At 37.0% G+C, this 16,456-nt stretch overlaps 1 protein-coding gene across 5 annotated transcripts in view; it reads right to left on the bottom strand.

Moving 5' to 3' along the window:
* TERF1 (telomeric repeat binding factor 1) overlaps positions 1-16,456 on the bottom strand; it is a 34,167-nt gene that overhangs the window by 4,400 nt on the left and 13,311 nt on the right. For 2 of the 5 annotated variants that reach the window (XM_059166227.1, XM_059166226.1), the window contains exons 5-9: positions 13,800-13,949; positions 12,815-12,921; positions 9,107-9,163; positions 7,474-7,565; positions 897-1,003 (exon numbers count right to left, since the gene is read on the bottom strand). In XM_059166227.1, the coding sequence (XP_059022210.1) occupies positions 897-1,003; positions 7,474-7,565; positions 9,107-9,163; positions 12,815-12,921; positions 13,800-13,949 (513 nt within the window). Of the gene's footprint in view, positions 1-896; positions 1,004-5,878; positions 6,050-7,473; positions 7,566-9,106; positions 9,164-12,814; positions 12,922-13,799; positions 13,950-16,456 lie in introns of those variants that run through there. The other 3 variants (XM_059166229.1, XM_059166228.1, XM_059166230.1) reach the window with 2 other exon arrangements.

Raw genomic sequence — 16,456 nt, forward strand, 5'->3', positions numbered from 1 at the left:
ATGGTTTGAGGCACTGGACAGATGGCATAGGACTATAATCACTGAGTGCAGAAATGAAGTGAGGCCTAAAATTGACCCATCTTAACTTTCTGAATAGAAAAATTCCCTATCAAATGGGTTCTTCTTTTTTTAAAGCACAGAAGGACCATATTTAAATTGGATCCCCAGGGGCGCCCAGTGGGTTAAGCCCCTGCCTTCGGCTCGGGTCATGATCTCAAGGTCTTGGGATCAAGCCCTGCATGGGCTCTCTGCTTGGCAGGGAGCCTGCTTCCCCCTCTCTCTGCCTGCTTGTGATTTCTCTCTATGTCAAATAAATAAATAAAATCTTTTTAAAAATAAATAAATAAATAAATAGGATCCCGATTAGGAAGATATGACTATAAAAGCTTATAATGTGGATTTAAGTCCCACTTTACATTGATAAATAGACCTTATGATAGTATCACAATAATTCTAAATAAATGTCATTATCAAAATCCAACTTAGGGCTGTTTTAAAAATACAAGTGAAGTATTTTTTTTTTTTTTTGGAACTTAGGATTGGCCAATTAATCCAACATGGCAAAATCAAAGATGGTGAAGTGGAAACATTTTACATTCAAGATCTTCCATGGTTGGGGTGCCTGGGTGGCTCAGTGGGTTAAGCCGCTGCCTTCGGCTCTGATCGTGATCTCAGGGTCCTGGGATCGAGTCCTGCATCGGGCTCTCTGCTCAGCAGGGAGCCTGCTTCCCTTCCTCTCTCTCTGCCTGCCTCTCTGCCTACTTGTGATCTCTCTCTGTCAAATAAATAAATAAAATCTTAAAAAAAAAAAAAAAAAGATCTTCCATGGTTGAGCAGAAATAATTTGAAATAATTGAATTAATGTCCATTAAGTTTTATTTAAATATAATAAATACCTGTTTTTTCCTAGATTGTGGTTTTTTAGAAGTTCCTGGCTGACTATTCAAAACATGTCGTCTCTTATTTTCAGCAGCTTTTCTCCTAAGTTTTTTCATTCTTTCACCTAGAAGTAGAAAAAATCATCAAAAATTGCTTCACATTAAAATAAAAAGGGAGATATTTTTAAAGGTTACCATGAAATTCTATCTAGTACTTAGCTATTTTAAATAAAAAGAACTCTATCTGCTTAATTTTTTCCCCTTTGAATCTGGAAGCAGCAGAGTACAATGCAAAGATAAGTTTCTGAAAATAGTGGATATTGAATGCTGATTCTTTTATGTCTTTAAACAAGTTATCTCAACCTCCCAGAACTTGTCCTTTCTCATCATCTGTTAAAAAACGGAATAATATTTTATCTTAAAGAATTGTTGAAATTTTCTTAAGATAATATTTAAGGAATATTTAACCTAGTTTAAGAACTACAGCCCTTCCTTCATTTCTTCTTTCTTAGTTATAGTCAGTTTAGTAAGACAAGATGTATACGTAACTGAAAAGAGAACTGTTAACTGAAAAAAAACCTGTATATAAAAAATCTTAAAGAATCTACAAATAGAATTAAAGAGTTTAAATGGCTGGATAGAAGATCAATAAACAAAGCTCAACGGTATTTGTTCATTAGCAATAGTTAAAATATTTGAAACAATCAAAAATAATATTTACAATACTAACAAAATATATAATATTCTTAGGGATAAATCTAGCAGTGGTCAAGATCTCTATGTAGTAAAATAAAAACCTCCATCATATATGTGTGTGTGTATATATATATATACACTATACATTTTAAGAAAATATATGACAAACTAAATAGAGTAATGTGCTTCTGTTCGTGCATAGGAAGACAACATAATTAATATAAAGTCTATAATTAATACCAATATATAATAATTGTGTTTGTTCTTTCCAAAAGTATTTACTGTTAAAATGCAATTTCAAATGAAAATTTCAACAGGGCTTTTTGTAGAACTTAACATTATTCTAAAATTGTATGTGTTATGAGTAGTTTACCACCAGCCCTGAGCATCCCTGCAGTTTTTGCTGAATGTACAAGGTTTATTTGTTTCCTGATACTAAAGAGTTTTGTAGTCAAATAGGCACCCAAGTAGGTCAAAGGAACCAAAGCCTCCCCCTCTCGTGGGGAGGGGACTGGATGTTTGCTATCCCATTTTGCAATCCTGTTTTGCTGCTTACTCCAAAAGAGGCAGGCCCCTGGCACCAAGTTTCTCAATTACAGTACAACCTATCTGCCTGCACAGCATCGATCTGGGGCCTACCGCACTGCCTGTGGGACTTCGAATAAAGAATCCAGCACAATTATGCTGATACCATGCTACTTGTGCTGTAATAAACTGTTTTGCTCTGACTCGTTAAGTCGTATTGGCTACTTCTGACACCTGTGGAGTGGTAGCAGGTTTTCCCTGACAATATGGAAGATTAAAACACCAAGAACTGTCAAGATATTCCTGAAGAACAGTAAAATGAAGGGAATTTCCCAACCAAATACTGAGTTATTATGAAACTACAGTAATTTAGACAATCTGGCATTGTTGCAGGAACAGACCATATGTGCTGGTCAGGCTCTAGTCAGGAAAATGGAAACCACACTAGTTACAAACAGAGATTTTCATACTGCAAATTGTTTAAACAGGTGCTAGAAGACTAAAAAGGCAGAAAAGGAAATTAACAAATTAGCACAGATTAATAATTAATAACAAAATTCGTAATTACAGGTTTTAATATTGTCTCTCAGTAATTGGTGGAACGAACAGGCAAAAGTAGGCAAGCACACACAAAATCTGAACAGCACTATGAATCGACTTGACCTGATATTTTACAACAGAATTCACATTCAAGTGCACATCAACACTCACCAACACAGACCCTACCATGTACTAGAAAACAAATCTTAAATTAAAAAAAGAATCCTACAAAGTATATTCTCAGTCCCAAACAGAATTAAATTGGAAAGCACTAAAAGAAAGATATTTGAAATACCCTTAATTATTTGGAAATTAAACAGACAGCTTCTAAATAGCCCAGAAGTCAGAGAGAAAGTCTTAAGGAAATGAAAAAAATATTTTGGACTAAATGAATAAACAACATCTCAAAATCTGTGGGATGAAACTAAAGCAGTAATTAAAGGGGAGTTTATAGCATTAAATGCACATATTAAAAAAGATCTGGGAATCTATGAATAATAGGCAACTCACATACAAAGAGAGAAGAAAGGCTGACATTAGACTTGTCCATAGCAGCACTTACAAAGTCAAAAAATGGATCGGTATCTGCAAAGTTTTAAGAAAAGTATCTCTGAAGAATATTACGTTTAGCTAAATTTCCCTTTAAGCAAAAAACAGTACACACTCAAGGTACAGCATAGTCCCTATGTCAGTGGTTTTTTTTATTGTAATAATGAAGTATGGAGACAGATGGTATCTACCGTTGGAGTAAGCACAGCATAATACATAGAGCTGTCCAATTATTACACTAAACACACATAACTAACGCAACATTGTGTGTTAACTATACTTCAATTTAAAAAAAAAAGAAAAGAGAAAGAAAAGAACATCTTCCACTTCAGTGATGACAGGAGAATCTGTCAGGGGTTGCCACTTGAAGAGAGTCTTCCCGGAAGGGAAGCCATCACAGAGAAAAGTGGAGCTGAGGGACACAGAGGAACCAGGTCTGACAAAAATGCTTGAGTAGCTGGATCCAGCCAGCCACACTTGTCGCTAGCTAACGTACCTCTGAAATTATGAGTACGAGGCAGTAAATAAATTCCCTTTCTCACCCCAAAAAGAAAAAAGAAGAGCAGAGCTTCTCAGTGATGTAAATATTTAGAAATATAGTACTTATAATCCCATCTTTTTAAAAAAATGTAGCAGAACAAGAGGTATAGAATGAGGACATGATGGTCAAAGGATTGGTAATCAGCAATAAATCAGTTTAAATAGATTAAACTCCTTTGGAAATTATGGCTAGAGAAGAGAATTCTACAAACTTTTATCATACAAAATAATTAAAAATTAATTCAATTATTAATTTCAAGTAATTGAAAAACTGGGAATTAGTGGGAGAAGTTTTTGTTGTTGCTGGCTAATACCACCCTTTTTATTTATTTATTTTGATTTTTTAAAAAGATTTTATTTATTTATTTGACAGAGATCACAAGTAGGCAGAGACACAGGCAGAGAGGAGACAGAGAGGAGGAAGCAGGCCCCCACGCCGAGCAGAGAGCCCGATGCGGGGCCCAATCCCAGGACCCCGAGATCATGACCTGAGCCGAAGGCAGAGGATTAACCCACTGAGCCACCCAGGTGCCCCATAATACCACCCTTTTTAGATGAAGTCCTTCAACAGTCTAAAATTTAAATTTAAGATTACAGAGGCAACCTGATTCAACCTCTTGAAGCATTTCAAATTCTATATCCCTTCATTTTGGAGGAATCATACAGATTACTGAAATACTTCTTATGAAATAGCATTTACATGAAATTCAAAATGTTAATGTGTTTTAAAGTAACATGTAATCTAATCACATTTTTCTGAATTTTTGACTATTTTTCCACTGACATAGTCTAGTCCAGCAATTAAAAGCACAGGCACTGCAGTCAGTGTCCGATTTTGCCCGGCCAGTTCAGCTGGCAGAGCATGAACCTCTTGATCTTGGGGTTGTGACTTCAAGCCCCATGTTGGGCATAGAGCTTACTTAAAAAAGGTCAATTTTTTTTTTCTTTTTTAGATTTATTTATTTGAGAGGGAAAGAGAGAGAGTGCACAGGTAGGGGGAGTAGCAGATGTGGAGAAGCAGGCTCCCACTCAGCAGGGAGCCCCAACATGGGGCTTGATTCCAGGATCTTGAAATCATGACCTAAGCCGAAGGCAGTTGCTTAACTCACTGAGCCACCCAGGCACCCCAAGAAGGTTAACTGCAAATTCTAGTTTGGTTCACTATTTCTGTGACCAAGTATATTTTACTTAATTTCTTTTTGTAGTGGCTTCACCCGTAAAATGGGGATGAATTTTTTAAAAAAAGGTACTTGTAAGGTTGTTGAAGATTAAATGAGTTTACACATCATTTCACTGAATGCTGGTAAGTTTTTTCTGCACAGAAAGAATTTAGTTGATTTTCTTTCTTTCAAGTTCTCTGAATCACCTGATTTTTTAAAAGTACATGGCAATTTTACAAATCTGAAAAAATTCAGCATAAACAAAACTAATATCCTCTATGAAGAGAGAGGATACTGCATACCTTTTAAGCAAACTAGAAGTAAAAAAAAAAAAATGTGTACGCATATATTACTAACATCTAACAAAAAGTTGAAAAATGTACTAAAACTCAGGATCTTCTAGGCTCAATATCCACAGTCACTGTCAAACCAGTCTGTAATGAGGTTACAGTTCTTAGAGTTTAACTACTAATCAACTACTTAGAATCTAAAAAAATGTGCCTCTACTTCTTTGAATTTTGTATTATGAAATTAAAAGTTCAGAATCCCCAAATTATTTTAGCTTAGAATTATGATTCCTAGCCATTTTGCAGTAATAGATGCAGACACAATTTTGGAATAACAACATGAAGCAGTTATTTGAGTTTAACTTTACCATTTTTAAAATGAAGACAACAGTATTTATGGATGTAAATGTTTTAGAGCTTTAATTTACAAATACTAGTTAATACTGGCCCTGTCACCAGCCATCAATTATGAATGTATTCAATTAATACTTATTGCAGGCCTACTATGTCCCTGTCATCAAGCTGGTGCATCTATTATTTTCATATTGACCACAAGCTGCTAGGTGTGGATCAATGAAGTTTAAAAAAAATCCTTGCATGCATGTACTTGTTCATTCATTCATTCACACAGTATCTAGAATGTAGTGTAGGTTCTGTGAACATTTGCTGACTGAATACATACCAAGGAGAAACTTACAATCAAATCGTAATTTAAAGGACGCCTGGGTGGCTCAGTCGATTAAGCCATTGCCTTCAGCTCAGTCACGATCCCAGGGTTCTGGGATCAAGTCCCACATCAGGCTCCTTGCTCAGCAGGGAGCCTGCTTCTCTCTCTGCCTCTGCCTGCCACTCTGCTTGTGCGTGTTCTCTCTCTCTGTGACAAATAAATAAATATTTTTTAAAAGATTTGTAATTTAAAACAATTATGGACTTTTTAAAAGATTTTTTAATCTATTCATTTGAGAGAGAGAGAGAGAGAGACAGAGCACAAGAAGGGGAGGCAGAGGCAGACGCAGACTCCCCACTAAGCTGGGAGCCCGACATGGGGCTAGATTCCAGGACCCTGGAATCATGATCTGAGCCGAATGCAGGTGCCCAACCGTCTGAGCCACCCAGGTGCTCCTATGGACTACTTTTAAGGATTTTTTGTTGGTTATTGTTGCGTGTTTTTTAAATCAAGCAATGTCTTTTATAAGAATAAATTCTAAATCCAATAAGGAGGGTAGCTAGATTCCACAGTCAATCGTCATTATTCATGGATTCTGTATTTGTGAATTTACTTCCCTGCTAATAATTTGTACTCTAAAATCAATACACTTTTGTATATTGTGCTTTTGTGGTCACTGATGGACATGAACAGAGCAAATAAAAAAGGGGACGCCTGGGTGGCTCAGTGGGTTAAAGCCTCTGCCTTCGGCTCAGGTCATGATCCCAGGGTCCTGGGATCGAGCCCCACATCCGGCTCTCTGCTCAGCAGGGAGCCTGCTTCCCCCTCTCTCTCTGCTTGCCTCTCTGCCTACTTGTGATCGCTGTAAAAAAAATTATCTCACCTGATATGTGTGCTCCCAGCTAAGCTTAAGCAAAGTGATGCTTTGCCTTCATGTTTTAGCAATGTTATAAATAACTGTCTTTTTTAGATTCTACTTAATGCAACAATTTGTGTTTTGGGGTACTATAGCTTTTTAAAATGGCCCCAAGATGTATTGTGGAGATGCTGTTCCTAAGTGAAAGAACACTAGAATGTTCCCAACAGAAAAAAAAAATGTGTGTTAGAAAGCTTCATCTAGGCATGAGTTACACACTGCTACTTTACCACAAATTCAAGGTTAATGAATCAACATTATATATTAGTATCTTTAAACAGAAACACAGAAACACACTGAATAAGGGTATGTATTTATCAGCTGACAAAACTGGTGACAAGAGGCTGAAAGGAATCTAACCCTGCAATTCCCCAGTAATGCTTAGTATTCACCAACCACAGTAACTTTACAGAACATAACTATCATGATAACCATGGTATGTTTCAGATTAAGTAAATATTTCAAGTTGTTGAATAAAGTTAAGGTAGAGAAGCAGTGTACCATCATAGCATAAGTACTCTGAGTTAGGCAATCAGAATAGCTAACTTTCTAAACTAAGTAATAACTTTCTAACTCTATGAAGGTATGGCATTTAGTCCTTTGTGCTTTGGCTTTCTGAAGTGTCTCTGGCTATTGTAGTAGGGAGGGCAAGGGCTGGACCACTTTCAAGGACACATCAATTCTCTACTTCTAAAACTGTACTATGAGTACTCACTTTGAAGAATTTCCATTCTTTCTTCTTCCCTTCTAAAATCCTGTTGTTGGCTTCCGTGTTTTGACTTAGATAGAATGAGCTTCTTGTGACACCTAAATTGAACAAAAAAGCATGGGATTAGTTCCACAAAGAGTAGAAAAGCAATGAAAGAAGCTAGCTGACTTGTCTTAATCTCTATTTCAGGACCTTCTTCTACTTTGGCCTGTTTCCTCGGGTGCTCCGAGTGCTCCATCTTAACTTTTGGCCTCTTAAAACTTCTGTTGAGTGGCTTCCCTCTCCTCCAATCACTTATTTTCTCCATCTCAGCTACTTAGAAATCAAGATTCATTTGGCCTTCTAATTAGATAGGTGAAGAAAAAAAAAAATCCTCAGACTATCAGCTATTAACTTTCATTCTCTCCTAAATTCTAAAATTTCTTTACACATAATGATAGGTATCACTTATCTTCACGGCTTCCAAAAGGAGTGTTTTTGAAATGAAGGTTGTTTGGAAACTGTGTGGCAAAATTTTGACAACCCTGCAAAGTTGGTATTATTCCAATTTTATAAAGGAGCCAGTTTAGATGAAAAAATTAGTTCACCTAAACTTAGGAAATGATTTTGTCACCACCTAAAATCTGTATCATTACCTAAGTACCCATGCATGAAACCTACTAATCCGTTCCCTTCTTCCCAAAACTTTCTACTGTGCTCTTTGGAATGCCATTATCAAACTCTTCACCAGTTCTACCTCTTCGCTTTGCCTAAAATTTCCTTTACAGAGAATATTTCTCTGTGGCTGGCTCAAGTAGACCGGCCTCTACCTTCTTTGAACACAGGGTCCCAGAGGTGGGTATCTATACTTTCCATTTCCTAACAAATGCCACTTTCAGGATCCTGCCTCCATAAGAAATCTTAGCCCTTGTGGATTCATTCTACTAATGTGTACCATCATCTACCATACTTCAGAGTTATTCAGACCCTTGCAAACACTTTTCATCATTCATGGATCTTTTTCTACACTCAAGTGATGGTTTTATCATGTTATTTCCATGTTCTTGTGGATATCCCATATATAATCCTGACCTCTCAATTCCTCATATCGAATGACTCCCCCCCCACACATACACTAAATCAAAACCTCCCACTATGGTTCCTATTCAGCATCCTAACTGCTCTATCTCTAAAATCATTGATGTAGACCTTTTGTTCTCTGAGCCATGTTATATTGTCTGTCACAAAATTTCTAGTAGATTAAACACAGTGTTTCAAGTAATTTCATAAAATTAGAATTTGAGATATACATCAGAAATGTAACTGCCCCCAAACCCCTGGCAACATAACCTTGTTTCTAGGACACAGTAGGAGTTTATTAAACATCTGCTTTAAGTTCAAGCACTCCCTATACATGTATGCCAATAATGGCCTTGTGGAAACAATGTGTAACAACTCAGGATCCCAGAGGCAGGTCTCCATAGTTTGGAATTTCAAGACACATGAAGGTCTTGAATATCTGTTGAGAAAAGCAGGCACCTACAGCATTCTCTAAATTACACCATCAACATGACAGTTATTATAAAACATCTAGGTCTGCAGGAAGTACTTCAATCAAAAACCTTAAAGACAAGAAAAGAAAAATGTCCATTTACTTCACCTCAACAAGGACACTGTACTCCCTGAGAAGTCAGTTGCAGACTGTTTGTCACTAACACTTTAAAAAAAGAAAAAATATGTAAGAATGTAAACAAAAGAAACTTTTCACAAGGTCAATACTTACTACATAATCCAGTCATATTTCAATTTATACAAAGTATCTTTGGAAAGAAACCCTGGTAACATCAGGACATACAGAGTCCATTACAACATGGATAATTTTGCCCAGATGTACTTACCAGATATTAAATCAAGCTTTCACAAACGTAAAGTTAAGCAGAGTTAATGTAACCAGGCATTCATGTCACTCTTTCAAAAACTCTCCCATGTCTCTTTATTTCCATGGATTTAAATTTAATTTCTTGCCCTCCCCACCAGCCTCCAACTGAACTTTTTAACAAGTCCCGCCCCAAGTTAAACTTAGCTTCCACAAACACAGCATAACCATTTACACCTTTGTGCCTTCACTGGAACTATTCTTCTATCCTAAAATGACATTTCCTCTTCGTCCAACTGTAAAAATCGTAACTATCCTTCAAGGGCCTGCACAATACTCACCCCTCCTTGAGGCTTTCATCTCAACTTCTTTAGCATTTAAGTCTATACATTTTAACAACAAATTATGTAATGTCTGCCTCAGTTCCTGTTTCCTGTCTATAATTCTTATTGCTTCAAAATAGTTTATAAGCTTTATCAAAGTTTTTATTTCATTTACCATTGATAATATGAAGGTTTCATCTTTCCTATTGTCTGATTTTACAATCACATTTCTGATTCTACCCTTATTCGCCTGTGTCCTGCTGATTTTTGTCCTGATACTGGTGAATCTGATGCTTTACTTGTTCTGATTCTATTTGCTCCAGGGTGGTCTTGAGATTTGCTTGGTTCTTGATCTTCATTTTGTCTCTAATTTTATTCTCTGGGTCCAGTGCATTGCAAATTCTAATATACACTTGGTACTTGAACTAAGTACCAAGGATACACAGCTAATTAAGAAACTTTGAAAGATTCTCAGTCTAGTGAGAAATACATAAAGATAAATAGGTATGTTACCATCCAAGAGAAGTCCTTTTATAGAAACGTGACTCAATGCTGTAGGAGCACAAAAGTGACAACTGATCAGAGCTCAGTAAAACATAGGGGATCTTTGAGCAAGGCCCTGAAAGGCAAGTAAGGAGCTGCCTTGAGACAACAAAAAGAGGGGAATTCAAAATTGAAGCAAGAGACAGGCATGAAAAAGCTTTTAATATTTGAGGATCAGGATGAAATTCTGTGTTGCTAGAAAGTACCATGTATGTGGGCAGGAGAGGGTAAGCTTAGGGATAAGGTTGTATATGAAAAACAAAGAAACAAACAAACAAACAAAAACAAACAGAAAGGGGCCTTGTAAGGCTTGCCATGCCAATAAACTCTAACTCATCTAGCAGGAAAAAGAAAGCCAAAAGAGATTATTAAGTTGGAAAGTGACTTAAATAGGTTTATTTTTATGGGACACTAATTCTAGAAGTCATGTCAAAAATGGATTTATATGGTACAAAGCTAAGTAATAACCTAGGATACAAGTAATAAGAAGAACTATATTAAAGAAGCATGGAGATGGGATTTACAACACTTGGGGAGTTAACTGGATGTGTGAGGAGAGTCAGGATACAGAGAGAGATGAGAACATCAACAGTTCTGTTTACACGTTAAATTGCGTCTTGTGTAAGAGGCATCTGAAATAAGCGAGCAGTACTACATGAGAGTACATAGGAAATGTGTTCATTATCTGCATGAATCATAGCAAGCTTTAATATGATTTTAAAGCAGTATTACACTGCGCTGGAAGGCTAGGCTCCACAATGTACTTGGTCTTGGTATTACTACTTAACTTTGGTTTCCTAAACAGAATGAAATAATTTAGCCAATAAAAATGACCTCTACTTCTTAAAAGGGATCTTAGAAAACAGTAAGACCTTAATAGAGTTTGGGTTTGGGGGAAGATCAGTGAGGGAGCAGATCACAGATAGGTAGGGACAAGGATAGACAATAATGACTAAGCTTAGTCCTGAGGTATAAGCAATGCATGTCCGTCCAACATGAAACCCAATCCCCACCTCTAAATAAGGAGTTGAGATGAGGAGCCTGCAGCACTCAAGTCACATGACCAAGGAAAAAAAAAGAGTGATATTACATCCACTGCCAAATCCATCCATCCAGAGATGACATGGATTTGACATGTGGCCTTGGGTTAAGGGTAGAAGAATAGAGGGAATGGACCACAGGTTCAACAGAAAAGAACTTGATAGTGGTAGAGTTTATCTTCTTCAATAAGGTTAGCTTCTAAAGCCAAAACAAAAGGTAAAAATTTGAAAATCCCTAAAGAAATAATTTTAGAGACTGAATTTGTCTCTCAATACAGTAGTCCCCCTTATCTGTGGTTTTGCTTTCCAGTTTCTGTTACCCATGGCCAGCTGCACCTGGAAGATGATCCTCCTCTTGACGATCTCATCAGCCTAACACTATGTCATGATGACCAGGTCATGATGCCTGCATTGTTCTTCTTGCTTCATCTTATCACGTAGGCATTTTATCAGCTCACATCCTCACACTGTCTCAGAACTCAGATGTTCTGAGAGAGAAGAGACCATAATCACATAACTTTTACTACATTATACTGTTCTATTGTTGTTGTTAATCTCTTACTGTATCTAATTTATAAATAAACTTTATCACAGGTATGTATATATAGTTAAAAATATAGTATATATAGAGTTTGGTACTTCCTGTGGTTTCAGGCCTCCACGGGGGGTCTTGGAATGCATCCCCCCACAGACAAGGGGAACTACTATGTATAGGACCGACACAGCCCATTTCCCTCCAGCACTGAAGCAAATCACAATTTCCCCGATTGAGCACCAGATGAAGTGGTTAGGCTACTACTGAAGATGTAGGAACAGTATCCTTTTTTCTTTTAAGATTTTATTTGTTCATTTGAGAGAAACAGAGAGACAGAGAGAGAGCACAAGCAGGGGAAGAGGCAGAGGGAGAAGCAGACTCCCCATTGAGCCAGGAGCCCTACATGGGGCTCTGTTCCCAGGACCTAGAGATCATGACCTGAGCTGAAGGCAGAGGCTTAACCACCTGAGCCACCCAGGTGCCCCACGAACAGTATCTTAAAATACTAAAGGGGCACCTGAGTGGCTCAGTGGGTTAAAGCCTCTGCCTTCGGCTCAGGTCATGATCCCAGAGTCCTGGGATCGAGTCCCGAGTCAGAATCTCTGCTTCAGCCTGTTTCCTTCTCTCTCTCTCTGCCTACTTGTTATCTCTCTCTGTGTCAAATAAATAAATAAAATCTTAAAAAAAAAACAAACAAACACTAGAATAACCCTTAGTATAGTAAGGCACTGACAACGGCATGTGAGATCTGAGATCTAAGGGGCACAGAGGATTCAAGTTTCCAACCTCAACACTGTTCCAGAGCCTACGTTGCCTAGGAATGGTAAATGGTATTACTCACACTATTTAAACTGTACTATTTTGCTTAGTACATATAACAATTTGTATAAATTATGAAGTAACTGTACAGTACTCCAAATATCCAAATGTTACTAATCAGTAAAACATACCCTCTATAATAAAATTATTTTTGTTAAAAATGGCTCACTAGCAATACTTTCACATAAACATGAATCCATGAAAACAAAAATGTATTAATTAATTTACGAACCTTTTTCCTACATCCAAATTAGCTTCAGTTTCCACTTCAACACTGTTACCATTAGGTTTATCTTGAGTTGTTCTTGCCCTTCTACTTTCTACTACTTTTGCTGCTGCCTTAAAAAATGGAGTTGTTGAAGAGAAAGGAATCCATTACACCATTCTGAACAAATAACATTAAAATTAAGCCTTCTAATTCTTTGATAGTCATAACTAAAGTATCTGGTTACCGGTCAAGAAAGGGACTGTGTTGTGTTTTCTCCAGTAACTATCATCAACAGCAGCTGCTTTAGTCACCTGCTTGGTTTATAAATCGTACGGAGAAGATTTCTTTGTATATGTTTGATACATGGGGCACTCAGTAGGCAATTTTAAGATAAAAGGTTACTTAGGAAAAAAAAAAAATCAATAAAAAGTCCAGATAGGGGCAGCTGGGTGACTCAGTCCTGATTTAGGCTCAGGTCATCATCTCAGCATCGTGGGACTGAGCCCTCCATCAGGCTCCATGCTCTGCACAGAGTGTGCTTGGGATTCTCTCTCTCCCCTGCCTCTCTAAACAAACTCTTTTAAAAATTAAATAACAATTAAAAAATAAAAATTCCAGGTATTTATACTCAATCAGTGCTCCCCTATAACAGAAGTTAAAACTTTTTGAGGCCAAGACTGAGGATAAAATGTTACAAAAAAAACTTTCTAAAGGTCCTTCTTCAGTCTAAATCTTTTTTCTAAAAACATGCTAAAAATTCCTTTGATCTATTCTCCCCTCAACTTTTTATTTTGAAAAATTTCCCCAACTCTTATTTCAAAAAAGTTAAAAAATACTACAAAGATCACCAATAAACCCTTTAGATTCACTAATTGTTAACACTGTCATTCTACAAAAATCACTAAATAAAATTCTGATTAGTTTTTAAGGATTTCTATTCCAAGTATTCTCCTTTATTGTAATAATCTCTCCTTACTCTATTGTTAGAGTCTCTCTGAAATATGCATACCTTCATAAGAAAGGCTGATGATTTTTCATTTATCACAGAATTCACATAACTCTTAATTTTCTCCATCATGTTGTTGTAGCTGAAGTGCTGAAAAATTGAGTGGAATGTATCTCTCTGAGAGATTATCTTATGCAATTTCCTTTTTAAAGGCTAAAGACAATAGGAAAAATAAATTAACATGTAAATCACAAATAAGATGGTAGAAATCCTATCTTATTTAATTCAAAAAAATCACATTATAAACTCAAAGACACATGAGATTTTTAAAAATTCTGTTTTAAATGGCCCATCAATGCATTTTTTTCTTACTTAAACTACTTTGTATTTCACACATACAGAAGGATTAAAAAATAAATTATGAACTTGAAAGTCCATTGCCAAATTTGAGAAATAAAACATCATCTGTACTACTGAAGCCCTCTTTTTCTACCATAATGATTACACCTCTAGCTTCTCCTCTCAAGGCAGCCATTATCCTAAATTAGAATTTACCATATCCACACATTCCTTTACACTTGCACTAAGAATGAAGGTAACCATAAATATATGGTACTATTTAGCATATGCGTATTTTTCTGGAACTTGCTATATTTGCTCAACTCTGTGACATTGATCCATGTTGATTTGATTTTTATAGGACTAGCTTTCACTCTCATTACAACATTCCACTTATCAAAAATAGCATTTATTCATCCATTCTTCCAGCCTTTTGAAAGCATTTAAAAGCTATTTTCTATTACTGCTATACTGTTAAACATTTTTCTATAGGTCTTCTTGTGCACAGTACAAGCTTTTCTTGGACATTAGTTCTTTCAAGACTGGTTTTGCACAGTAAAAGCTACCGGACCTTCAAAAAATTCTACTTCTTAGTCTCTACTCCAGACCAACTGTCTTAGTGGGACCTGTTTGTTTGTTTTTATAAAACTTCATGGCTTTTAGGGGTGCCTGGGTGGCTCAGTTAGCTGAGTGACCAACTCTTGATTTCAGCTCAAGTCATGATCTCGGGGTCCTGGGAATAAGTCCCAAGTTGGGCTCCATGCTCAATGGGGAGTCTGCTTAAAAGTCTCCTTCTCCCTATGTCTTTCCCCCGCTACGTGCTTTCTCTCTAAAATAAATCTTTAAAAGAAAATTTTCATGGCTTTTAAAAATGTGCAGTAAAAAAAAAATTACTCTAGGGACTTATCTAGAAGTAGAATTGCTGGAAGGTATACTCAGATTTTGCTAAAATGCTCTCAAGTTTATGAGCTAATTTACAGAACTGAGAAGGTATGGCAGCCTTACCATTTCTCCACTCCTTGAGCCAACTGTTAGTATTCTAAGGTATTTTAATCATTGCCAGCCTGAGGTTTAGTTAATACTATTTCAACATATTACATGGGATTGCCCTGATTACTCATGCTAGTGAGGTTAAGCATTTCCTTTTACGCTTATTGGCTGTAAGCTTTTTTTTTTTTTTCTGTGCTGTACAGAGTGGGGTTTTTCAGTAACCTCACATGTTAAGGCAAAAAATGTAGGGGCATGGAACCCAATAAACACATCAAGCTTTCAGGTGGAATCTCTGTGGCGGTTTATACCTTAGAAACAAAAGCAAATTAGAAATAAATGGAGCCTTAATAAAACTTCAACCTACTCTTGACTCTGCTCAGTCCCTCAACAGATTAAGGTGATCACCCCCAACTCTATACAAGCACGCTCAAAGGTGCTCAACTTCACTGTTCAAAGGAAGAGAAACCAAAACCCAATGTGATGCTACTACATATTTGCCAGAATGACTACAAGGAAAACTACAGAGCAGGTCTGTAAAGCAAGTGGAACTCTTCCACACTACTGAGCGAACGGATATAACATAACCACTTTGGAAAACTGTTTGGCAGAATCTACTAAAACCGAGTATATGTATATCCCACAACCCATCAATTCTATAAGTATATATCCAACAGAAACACGTGTTATTTGTTCTACAAAAGATGTGTAAAAGAAGGTAACAGCCCCAAACAGGAAGTAAATCAAATGTTTCTCAACGTAGTATTCTTTTTTATTTTTTTTTAAAGATTTTATTTATTTATTTGACAGACAGAGATTACAAGTAGGCAGAGAGGCAGGCAGAGAGCGGGGGGAGGCAGGCTCCCTGCTAAGCAGACAGCCCGATGTGGGGCTCGATCCCAGGACCCTGGAATCATGACCTGAGTTGAAGGCTAAGGTTTTAACCCACTGAGCCACCCAGGCGTCCCTAAGTTGCATATTTTAATAATGGAACAATGAGACCACGTCAACTATTGTTACAAGCAACACCACGGATCAATCTTACATAAACTTGCTATATGGAGGCACCTGGATGGCTCAGTAATTAAGTGTCTGCCTTCGGCTCAGGTCATGATCCCAGCGTCTTGGGATCGAGCCCTGCACTGGGCTCCCTGCTCAGAGGGAGTCTGCTTCTCCTTCTCCCCCTCCCCCTCCATGTGTTCCCTCTCTCACTGTCTCTGTCACATAAATAAATAAAATCTAAAACAACAACAACGAAAAAAAACCCTTGCTAAATGATTACATTACATAAAATATGGAAACAAGTAGAACTAATTTTGGATGTTGCAAGTCAGGATAATGGCTATCCTTGAAAAGATGGGAGGGACATGGACAGGAGGGTGTGGGCAATGTTC

The sequence above is a fragment of the Mustela lutreola genome, chromosome 3 (assembly GCF_030435805.1).
Source record: "Mustela lutreola isolate mMusLut2 chromosome 3, mMusLut2.pri, whole genome shotgun sequence".
In the NCBI taxonomy this organism is placed as follows: Eukaryota; Metazoa; Chordata; class Mammalia; order Carnivora; family Mustelidae; genus Mustela; species Mustela lutreola.